The 11,180-nt window shown below is 54.2% G+C and overlaps 1 protein-coding gene across 2 annotated transcripts; it reads right to left on the bottom strand.

Moving 5' to 3' along the window:
* Positions 1-11,154, bottom strand: ACAD10 (acyl-CoA dehydrogenase family member 10). 2 transcript variants are annotated; one of them, XM_017734849.1, is made up of 14 exons: positions 11,068-11,154; positions 10,273-10,494; positions 9,639-9,787; positions 8,889-9,083; positions 7,573-7,731; positions 7,124-7,283; positions 6,613-6,754; positions 6,258-6,326; positions 5,329-5,510; positions 4,623-4,773; positions 3,563-3,708; positions 2,872-3,045; positions 2,093-2,442; positions 1-395 (listed from the first exon to the last, which is right to left on the bottom strand). In XM_017734849.1, the coding sequence occupies exons 2-14, from the start codon at positions 10,427-10,429 to the stop codon at positions 318-320; spliced, it is 2,112 nt and encodes a 703-aa protein (XP_017590338.1). In that variant the 5' UTR covers positions 10,430-10,494; positions 11,068-11,154; the 3' UTR covers positions 1-317. The 2 variants fall into 2 exon arrangements, with proteins under 2 accessions (XP_017590338.1, XP_017590339.1); XM_017734850.1 differs by having other exon boundaries at positions 10,273-10,430.
* Positions 11,155-11,180: the final 26 nt, after the last annotated feature.

The raw sequence follows: 11,180 nt of genomic DNA, 5'->3' as shown, positions 1-11,180 counted from the left end.
TGCTGGTCCATTCTCTTTATTCCCAAAACCAAGTCTTGCACCCCCAGCCAGATCATTCCCAACCAACTCTCCCTGCTGCAGGACTGACTTCCTGCAGCCTCATGATCCAAGGATGGATTTTGCCCTGTATTGAGCCAGGCAATAAAGGCACTAAGCACAGATAACACCAAACACCACTGGAATTGAGATGCTCACAGGCTGCAGCCTCTCCCATGTCAGAGGGGCTGGTTTGGGTCCCCATCCAAGGTTTCCTGGTGCTGCAGCTCCTGGCTCAGCTCTGGTGTGGAGAGTCCTGTCCTGTGAGCCACCCAGGACCCTCAGCCAGACGTGGAGCTCAGGTCTGAGGGAAGTGCTGGGCTGGGATCTGCACTGTGGAGATTTTCTGCTCCAGGGACCTGTGGGAGAGAGAAACCAGAGCCCATGTGGGCACACAAAGGGCTGCAGGACCAGGGCAGGATGGCAGCAATGTGCCAGTGCTTTTCCAAATGCCCTGGGGACCCCGTGCTGGGGAAACATCCTCACTGGGGATCCCACAGCAGACAGGACAAATCACCCCTCATGCTCACAGGCCCCAAACTGCAGTGGCATGGAGGAGGCCCCAGAAGGGAGGGGTCCCAGTGTTGCTGGTTTTAGGTCAGGGAAGGCTCAAGCCTCAGGAATTTGCTCACTTGTCTGCCCTGATCCATGGCCTGTGCAGCCATCAGAGCCACTGCCTTGGTCCTTGCACTCTGTGCCTGGGGGAGGAGGATGAGACACATTGATGGTGTGGTGCCCCTGCCACTGACCCCCTCTGACAGCCAGACATGGCTCTGAAGGAGAAACTGAGCTTCCCTGTGCTCCTCTGGAGAGGATCTCCCTGGGGAACTGCAGGGACAGGCAACCTTTGGGATCAGTGTGGAAAGTCTGCTGGCTCCTGGTGCGAAGGGCATCTGGCTGCCAAGCTCCCAGGGATGAACCTCTCCCTGGCAGTGCCAGCTGGCACAGGGCAGCCTTGCCCTTGCCCTTGCCCAGCTCTAGAGCACTGTGGCAGTTCCAGGCTGGGAATACTTGGCCATGTAACAGTTCTGTGTGTTATCTTGCTGTTGCAGGCAGCAAAACTTCTCCCCTGGCTTTCACAACACTTCCACAACAAAGGCCGACAGTGCAGGGATTTTTAAGAGCAGTGGCAGGGATGTGGAGGTGGCAGGGATGAGGGGGATCTGTGGAGCCACACACAAGAAGCAGCATCTCCACAAGCCCAAGGCATGGAGTAGAGAGAGTGTGGCAATCCCGATGTTTGGAGACTTGGCAGAGATGAATGTTTCAAGGAAGGGCAAGGAGATCTGCTCATCTCAGCACTTCCAAACTCCCCACAACTGCTGCTTCCCTGCCCTTTCCACCTTCTCAGTGGATCAGCTGCCAAGTGCCCTGACAGGCTGGTGTTTGCTGGTTTCTGCCAGAGCACAAGGGAACACTTTGGAAGGGCACCTGGATATTTTTTTGGCAGCTAAAAGAGGTTAAGTAACGCACTAGAATTTGATAATATAATTAGAATAATTAAGAGTACAATCTTGGTAGCAGCCCAAGGGTGGGGTTGTTTGCTTCCATTCACACTGTGAATGGAAGATGGGGAGGTGCAAGCAGCTCCTGCCCCATCTGAGGGACCTCCCAAGGAAGCACCAGAGGGACACAGTGAAGGGAATTAACTCAGCCTTTCCCAGGGAGAGACAGGAGTGACGTTTCCCTGGATAGGGAAAGGTAAGGAATGATCATTTCCTCCTGGACTGGCAGCTGTCGAAAAGCCCAAGCCCAGCCAAGCTCTGGGCACACCATCAGCACGGATGGCAGGACCTTGGGGGAACAGCACCAGTGACCACAGCTGGACTGGTGTTAATCTGCTCCTCTTGGAAGGGAGTGCCAGCCTCCAAAATCACTGTTTCCCAGGATATGAACTCTGCTACAGCCATAGGAACCCAGCCCTCTGCCTCCAAGCCACTGGACTCCAGGAGTGCCAAATATCTGATGTGATCAGGAGAGCCAGGACACCTGGAGGCCCCAGTCCCCACCCTGGGGCAGGTGCAGCAAAGCAGCTTCAGGACAGAAGATCTCTCACCTGCAGTTCTGGCAGAGAACATGGAGTCCTTCTGGAATGGGAACTCGGAAAGTCCAACTGGATGCCCATATTTTCCAGCTTGCAGCAAAGACCCTGAGCCATCCCCAACAGGCTGCTGGGAGTGCCCAGGGGGACTCTGGGCACAGGGGCTGCCCCAGGTCGTGCCCAGGTGCTGTAACTCCTGCTCAGGAACGGCCCTTGCCCAGCCCAGGTGCTGGAATGTCGTGCGAGCAGCTTTGTGGGGGGGAGGTTCTCAAACACACGGAATCCTTCTTTTATGGCAAAATCCCAAGCCAGCTCAGCCACAAACTCTGCATCCTTGGGGCTGCTGTCACCTGGAGCTGGCCTCCCTGGGTACAAGAGAACAGCACACTTGTTTGGAAGATTTGGTGTTATGCACTCACATCCCAAACAGCACCACGCGCCCTTGTCTGGGCCAGCCCAGCAGGACTCGGGGAAACTCCTCTCTAAGGCTGTGAAAATAACATCTAATTTAATTCTCATAAAGGCTCCAAGGCCACACCTGATGTGTGCAGCCAAAGAGCACCAAGAGCTCTCACCAGCTCCCCGTGAGTCCCTTGGCAAGGCTGGTGCTGAATTGGAGGGTCTGAGAGCTCCATCTGTAGGACACAGCTCTGGGCTCCCAACTTTGGCCTCTGCTCTGCTCTCCCAGGAAAGAAAGGACCCCACAGCACAAACTCCAGGCCTGTGCTGGAGCAGGGAGGCAGCTCTGTGCCCATGGCAGTGCAGGGCACTGCTGGCCTGGCTGGGCTCCTCACCTGCCAGGGAGCCACGGAGACGTCCCTGCAGCATCACAGCCAGGCGGAAAAAGGCAAAGGCCAGGTAGAAATTCCAGTTCTCCGGGTGCTTCACTCCCATGTGGCAACAGTACATCTGGGAATACTCCTCTGCAGTGGGAATTCCCAGGTGCCCCAAGTCACACTTCCTCAAGCCTGGAAGATGGGAAGAGGTAACAGTGAGTCAGCTGACAGAGAGCAGCTCAGAGCTCCCTAGGGATGGTGTGAGCTTAGTGGCACAGCCAGGCACTTCCATGGAGACACCTGCACCCTTCCAGGACCTGCACAGCTGCCGTGCTGGCCCCATATGGAACTCCGGTTGGCAGCAGCCTGCACCCCAAAATGTACACAGGGCAGTTCTCCTGATTAGGGTGAAACTGTGACTGACAGATATCCCTCCCAAATGATGGAACCTCTCCATTTAACCCTATTTTTTTCTTCTAAACAAGTGTATAACTTAGCGCACAAACCACTCCTGATCTGCTTCACAACCTTCCCACCCAAAAGAGCTGCCCAGCTTCCCAGCTGGACTGAGAGGGAGAATAATGCAAACCCAGAGCCCTTTCCAGCTGCACTGAGCCCCACTGCCAGCTGAGCTGCTTGGGCAGGAGCTGATCTGTTTTGAACTCTGGTTCCTCTGCTTGTGCCAAAGGTAACTGTGCCCCCTCTGTACCTCTGTGAGCACTAAAGTGGGCTGGCAGGAAGAAGCTCATACAGCTATTCACCAAATCACACATAGGATCTCCTAGAGTGGCAAACTTCCAGCCCAGCACAGCAAGGACTTCTGGCCTGTCTGGATGAAAGACCAGGTGGTCCATCCTGTATCAGAGAGAAAAAGAGATCAGAAAAGTCTCCAGAGGAGGGAAAAACCCCAGGGCTCAGCAGCAGTAGGTGCTTTCAGTGCTCTTCACTCTCTTCAAAAATTCCTGAGTCCTTTGGAAGGCAGCACAAGTGAAACATTAATTTCTGCAAGCAGAGGATGGAGGTTACTCAATATTGAACTCCCTGGTTAATAATGGACTAAACTGTGCTTTGGAGAATGAAACCAAGTTAGTCAGAGCCTCAGATCAATGGCAGATGCTACTGGACAGGGTAACCAGAAGATGAAGCAGGCAAGTCACTGTCCAGGGGATCTCCTGGTCATTCCAAAGGCACAGAGCTCCTGCCATGTGCTGTAGATTATGCACAGCCCTCACCAGTGTGAGCCCATGAGAGGGCAGGAGCCCACTGGGGAACAACCAGAGCAGACAGCCATCCTGCCAGGGTGCAGAGAGCTCCTGCAACCTCGGCGAAGGAGCCTTGGTCCAGACCTGGCACTGCAGCCCCACAGCCCTGGCAGGATCCAGCTGAGCTCTGGCAGCACAGAAGCACCACAGCATCCCTCCCCTCTGTCCCAGGCACCCCACTCCTGCAGGACTTCACCTGGAATACCGGCAGGTTTTGTCACCCAAACCCCTTCAGCACCAAATACCATTGGCAAGAAGCACCAGGGCTGATTCCTGAGTACTGCAGGAAGAGCTGATGATCCTCCAGTGTTAGACCAGCATTTGCAGCCACTGGGTGAAGAAACTCAGTCTCAGTCCCTGGGGGATGCTGACCCTGACCCTGATCCAAAATCCAGCTTTTGGACTGTTTGAAGCTGCTGCCCCAGCCCAGTCAGCACCTTTTGGAGTTTGTGGATCATTTTACACTCAGTCCTTCTCTCCTGCCTGGGATGTGCTCCAGGGCAGTACCTGAAATCACCGTGCACCACTGTTGTCTTCTGGGAGTCAGGAAAATGCAGAGGCAGCCACTGGATGAGCCTCTCCATCGCTGGGATAACATGAGTTTCCACAGCTCGATACTGCTTTGTCCAGGTCTCAACCTGCTGCTGGATGTAATTTCCTGGAACAGAGGAATGGAGGCTCCCAGGGAAAGGCACAAAGAAAGGCTTCAAAAGGGACACAGAAAAAGTCAAACAGCCAAGTAGATCTCAGACCAGAACCCTGAGTTAAGCTCCAAGAATTTAATGGCAGTTTCCAGGTGTCTCATACATTCTTAACTGGGCACTGGATTTAATACTCAGGTGGAAATAATCCAATCCTGGACAAAAATGTAACTTCTCCACCAGCTCCAGGAAGCTGAGCTATCTCTGCAGAGGGACTGGAGGGGATGCTTGGGGAGGTTTGCCCAGAGACGGCAACAAAGAAGTTACTCCTGCACCTACAGTGGGCAGAGATGGCAACAAACATGGCAGGAAGCTCTGGGAGCTAGGAGAGCTCTGGGAACTCATGGGAAACCTGGATTTAAAGAGCTCTCCACACTCTCCCACCACAGCTGGGCATTCAAACTCTGGACTGCTCATCTTCCCTTTTCTCCCTGCCCCCAGTTTGGTCCATCCTGCCTATCCCTTGAAATGCTGACACACAGGAGAAGAAAGGATCCAGAGCCTCCTCTCACCATGCTCCCTGAGGTCCTGCAGCTTGGCTGCTCCGAGGTCCAGGCTGTGGATCCTGGCCAGGACACGTGCCATGGCACCGTAGCAGGCGCGGCGCCGGCGCGGCGGCACCGCGGGCAGGGCCACGGCGCGGTGGATGTGGCCAGCACAGTGCTCCAGCAGGTAGAAAGGTGTGCCAAGGATGCTGGGAAAGCAAATTGGGATCAGTGGGGCTGAGGTCAATCCTGCTTCTACCCTCCCAAATCTCACCTGCACCCTGAATGTGCCCTCCAGGCCTCACCTGCATGGGCAGGTGAAGAGCAGCCCCAGCAGCACTGGGGTGCCCACTGGAGCCCAGCTCAGGCTTTCCAGTGGCACATGGCTGTGGCATGGTCAGCCCTGGTCCCTCCAGCCACAGGAAGGTGAGCTTGGAGCCAGGCTCCAGCAGCAGCTGTTTCCCTGCTCCCTGCAGTGGGTGTGAGCTGGGCTGTCGGGCTCCTCACAAACACCAGGAGCAGTGTACACACATCCATCAAGCTGCAGCGCAGAGGCCGATTCCTGCAGCCAGCAGAGATCTGAGCCGGCTGCAGGCCTGAGGGGTGTCCTGTCACAGATTTGCTGCTGTCACTGCTGTCTGAGGTCTGGCAGTTGGAAAAATCCCCTCTTTATTGCAAACCTGGGCACTCTGAGTCAATGGGAAGCCCTACAATATTGCTTTATAGCTGCTTTTCAAAGAGAGTATTTGGATTAATTGCTAAAACAGGACACACCTAAACCAAGCCAAATAAAAAAGATCCTGTCCTTTGAACATCTAGAGGCTCCTCCAGCCCCACACTGCACAAATGCTCATTAGACCAGTGCACTTTGTGAGCTCTGGCTCCTTCTTCTCTCCCCTCTTCATCTTTGGGGGAATCTGGCTGCAGTTATCAAGCACAGAGTGAAAGCAGATTACCTTCTGTCCTCACAGAGAGCAAGCACAGGGGGCACAGGAACACCAGCTGCAGAGAGAGCCTTCAGGACCCTGCCAGGGAGGGAGAGAGGTGCAAGGGAATCAGCCCTGGAACTGCAGTGTTGGAGGCAGACACACCATATCAGAGTCCTGGGCTCAGTTTTAAATACACTAAAATAACGTGGCTGGGGGAGGTGAAAGGAGCACACCCCCATCTTCCCATGGCCCAGAGCCCCCAGACCTATCCCACACTCTGGAAAACAAGGGGAGGTCATAAATGATCCTCCCCACGTGTCCTGCCGCTCTGGTGTTGAGGGAGCTCCTCTGGCACAGCAAACTGCAGCAGCGCCCCTCTCACCTGTATTCCCTTGGGACAGAAGGGCCTGAGGGGCCATCGGGAGGCTCCTCCTCCTTCTTCAGCACCAGCAAACGACCTCCAAACTTCACCAAATAGCTCCGGGTGGACTCTCCGTGGTCGAACTGCCGTAACTCCAGTGGGGCTGGGAGTTGGGAGCAGAGGGTCAGCACTTCCCCAGGTTTTCCACCCCCTTCCTGCACTTGGGGCTGAGATCTCACCCTGTGTCCCTGGGGAACATGGCAGTAGCTCATGGATGTCTCACAGGACAGGAATATTCCTGAAATCTCTTGGCAACTTGTGCTCAACCCCTCCCATATGAGGAAGTCCTAAAATGTTGTTTCTCATTTCTGGGGAAGTGATGGATCACTGGAACTGGAATGGCTGTGCTGTTTGCTTGGAGATTAGGAGCCTTTCCTTAATATTATTTTTCAATCCATATGTCATATGGAAAAAGCCAATGGCTCCAGAAAATCCAGGCTTTCTGATGGAAGGGCCAAACCCCCTGCAGTACCTGTTGGATGGGCACCAAGAACATCTTCAAGGTACTCCTGCAGACGATCCTTTGGGATTTCCATGCCTGGTCTCACTGAACGAGTATAGGGAACAAACCCTCGCAAAGGAAACCCCAGATGGGTTTCCAGCTCTTTGAGTGCTGCTTCTGGATCATCAACCTGAAACCAGGAGGGAGACAGTAGCACTGGGTGACAGCTAGAAGACAAAATTTCCTGGGAAAGAGAGAGACTTCCCTGAGGTTAAACCGGGTTTGGAGCCACGAATGAAACAGCCCAGAGCAGTCTTTGCCAGCCATCCCTTCTTTAACCCCACCACATCCTGCAGGGACCAGCACAGGTTTGGCAAGAATCAGCCACTGCCACTGGAAAATCCTGAGCTGTTCAAACCAAACAGTTTCTGGACACCAAATCCATCCCCAAATCCCACCCTGGCTGTGTCACTTTGTACCTTCACTGTTTTCATGCCAAGCTGGGCTGCTGCCTTCAGGTTCTGGCTGCTGCTGTCCAGCAGGATGGATTCCTGGGGCTGGACACCCAGGCGCTCCAAGCACAGCTTGTAGATCCCAGGATTTGGCCTGGGCATCCCTTCCTGATGTGATTCAACCATCTACAGCAACAACAGATGGATTATGCATGAGCCTGCTGTGCCCACAAACATCTGGGCAGTGCTGGAAATGGAGATGGGAGGGTGGGAAAGAGACTGGTTTAATTAACGTGAGAAATAAAGGACATGGAGCTGGATGGGGACTGTGTAGGTGCCAACTGCCTTGGCTGTGGCTCCTCAGCTCAAATCAGCCAAACAGGATAAGCCAGTCCTTGGATGGGAGATATCCAACAAGGTGTCCCAATGTGGGAGGCTCACTGGCCAATTGCTCAGTGCTGTCCAAGGAAGCCTCGGATGGCAGCACCTTCCAAAGGCTCTGGAAAAGCAGTGTCCTGACCACTGCACCCACCAAAGCCACCTCCACAGCAGCTGTGTTGACCATAACCATCCACCAAAATTTGGATCAAAAAAGCTTTGACTCAGTGTCTGAACACTCCCACTGCTCTCACAAGCATGAACAATCCAAGCAGCCATTCCCCTGCTCTGGTAACACTCCAGGAATAGGAATCTATAGGATGGATATAAACCCACTGCTAATGGAAATCCACATTCAGTTCTTTTTCCCCCACTAATGGCTGTGACACGGCTGTTGCTCCTGTTCCAGGAGCACCACACACCAGAGAGGCCGTGGGTATTGGAGCCTTGAGGTTCATGGCTCATCTGTGTCATCTCTGCAAAGGTGAAGGGTGTTGGGAAAGGAGACTCCGCTGCGAGAGGGGTCCTTGCTCCTCACCTCACACCGGTCAGCACATTGGGGTAGTGGTTTTTTTGGAGTATAGGGGGTGCTTGGCAATTCTTTGAAGAGTCCTTACTCTTTTAGAGCTTTTTTGTTTGTTTTTTACAGCAGGCAGGGCACTGAATAATAACATTTATTTCTTGTCTGGTGTTCCAGCTTGCAAGCCCTTTATCTCCATCGCTGCCCGTGCCTCTTACACAGAGACTCGTGGCTGTGTGGGCACTTTGCAGTGGATTTGCAAATGTCACTCAGCTCCTCTCCAAGTGCCTAGCAGGAATTATGTCACGAGATGTTTTCCCAGGCTGTTCCACTGATGTCAACCAAACTGTGCTGCTGCTCATCTGGTACCTGCACTTAAAGAATTTCAGCTGCTGCTTTTACAGGTGGAGGAACAGAGCCCCATTTGGGATCCACTCAGACTTACCACATCAAAGTGCTGTTGGTCCGGGGGCAGAAACCTCTCTCCATCCCCCAGGCACAAATTGTGGCTCAGCAGAGCTGTCTTAAGCCCTTCTGCCCGGATACACTGAGCTGCTTCTGCCATTATGGGGAGCTGTTTTATCATCTCATTTCGGATTAAATCCCAGAGAAAAGAGTCCACTGGAACACGGACATTTGCCTGAGGAACACAGAAACCCCAAGAATGATAATGGGCCAGATAATGGGGTGAAAATAAGAGTGGTTGGGTAGGCAGGGTTGCCTGATCATCTTATCTTGCTGTCCTGCTTCCTCTGGCAGCAGAAGGCAGGCAGGGGATCTCCCAGCTAAACTGCTTTGCCCAAATAAACAAATGTTCTCACATCCCTAATTCTACAGCAGAGATAAAGGGCTGATTTTGGGAAAGAGAAATCACTGGGACTGTGCCTGCCATGGGATCAAGGCAGGTTAGAGACAAACACTGACAGACCAGCAGGCAGGAAAGGAATCTGCATTTTAGACTGAACTGTTTAAAAAGGACTTTATTCCAGTAGGAAATTAAGGCAAATTCATCTGCCTGCCCTGCCCAGGTACCAGGATAATGGTGCAAATCTGCCCTGTTCAGACAGCAATGCTTCCTAGATGGAAAATCCAGACCCTTCAACCAAAGGATTTCTTTTTAAAGCTCCTCTTTCCTCACTGGACCTGTTTTCATGCAATCAGGAAGCACAAGGAGAGCAGGGGGGAGTTGGCTTACAATCTCAAAGCACTGCTGTCCCAATTCCTGCAGAAACTCCACAGCTGTCAGCTCTCCTCTGGAATACTTGAGAGAGAGGCTGTTCTCCCCTCCAGACACTGCAGCTTGCTGGATGGTGCCGGCTGGAATACAGCTCTGAGCCTCCCAGTCTGCATGAAGAACAGTAGGGAAGACAGGAAAGAGCATCAGCAGGACTGGGAAATCAGCTTGGAATCCCTCTGAGGTCTGATGTGCTGGCCTGGGGTGATTGACCCAGCCCAGAGGGAAGAGTTTGGGCATTCCAGGAACTGCAGCACCTCATCCCTGTGTTCAGTGTGGAGAGTTCCTAAACTCTGGTGACCTGTGACAGGACCAAGACAATGCCTGGAGCTGTGCCAGGGCTCAGTTAGGTTGGAGATCAGGGAAAGGCTCTCCCCCCAGAGGGTGCTGGGCACTGCCCAGGCTGCCCAGGCAATGGGCACGGCCCCGAGGCTGCCAGAGCTCCAGGAGCGTTGGGACAGCGCTGCCAGGGATGCCCAGGGTGGGATTGTTGGGGTGTCTGTGCAGGGCCAGGGGTTGGATTGATGATCCTTGTGGGTCCCTCCCAGCTCAGGACGTTCCGTGATTCTGTGGGATCAGGAATGGGAATACACACCTGTGGCTGTCCTGTGAGGGGCTGGGAGCAGCACCCCGCTCTCCTCAAAGATCACAGCTTTGTAAGAGAACCCTCTGGATCGCTGCTGGGTCAGCAGGAGCTGCCGGATTCCAGCACAGAGAAGGTTCTGGGCACAGGCAGCGCTCCTCAGGTACATGCTGGAAACCACAAGAAGGGCCAGGGAAACTCACACCTCAACCAAAGAGAGAGGCTGGAACACAACTGCAGAATTACAGGGGAAAATGTTTATTTATGCACACAGAATCATGGAATGGTTAATGTTGGAGAAGATCTCCAAGATCATCAAGTCCAACGTCCCTGGATCCACCAAACCCTATGGCTAAGTGCCACTTCTGCACAGGGATGGGGCAGCCACTGAAGTGTCCCACACAAAGCAGGGAGACCCGAAAGGGTCCAAATCCCTTCAATAGTGTTGGGGATCACTCATCACTAACACACACTAATTACTGATCATAACCGGTGATCGGAGCCACATGGGGTCAGGCTCTGCTCCCGGGGAACAAGGGACACAACAAAAGGAAATCTGTGCCAGGAGAGGCTCAGGTCGGACATCAGGAGGAATTCCTTCATGGAAAGGGCTGTCAGCCATGGGGAGGGGCTGCCCAGGGAGCTGGAGGTGTCCAAGGAAGGGCCGGGCGCGGCGCTGGGCGCTCTGGGCTGGGTGACACGGCGGGGATGGGCCGGGCTTGGACTCGGTGCTCCCGGGGCTCGTTCCCCTCAGGGCCCCCGGGGTCTCCGGCTGGGAGGCGGCTCCCCGCTCTCGCGGGAACGTACCTCCAACTCTCGCGAGAAGCAGCGGCCGCCCCTCGCAGCCCCCCGCGCGCTACCGCAGCCGCCACCGCCGCGCCGCCTGCTACGTCACCGCGCCGTGGCGTCACGGGGTCAGA

Source organism: Corvus brachyrhynchos, unplaced genomic scaffold (assembly GCF_000691975.1).
Source record: "Corvus brachyrhynchos isolate BGI_N302 unplaced genomic scaffold, ASM69197v1 scaffold114, whole genome shotgun sequence".
Lineage (NCBI taxonomy): Eukaryota > Metazoa > Chordata > Aves > Passeriformes > Corvidae > Corvus > Corvus brachyrhynchos.
This window is presented reverse-complemented; position numbering and strand designations above follow the sequence as displayed.

What these genes read in the sequence shown, in the direction of transcription:
- ACAD10 (XM_017734849.1), bottom strand. Translation starts at nt 10,429, where the DNA reads ATGTACCTGAGGAGCGCTGCCTGTGCCCAGAACCTTCTCTGTGCTGGA. An exon ending in CCCTCACAGGACAGCCACAG is followed by an intron (nt 9,788 to 10,272) that starts GTGTGTATTCCC and finishes TTCTTCATGCAG; the next exon opens with ACTGGGAGGCTCAGAGCTGT. An exon ending in GTTCTCTGCCAGAACTGCAG is followed by an intron (nt 396 to 2,092) that starts GTGAGAGATCTT and finishes TCTCTCCCACAG; the next exon opens with GTCCCTGGAGCAGAAAATCT.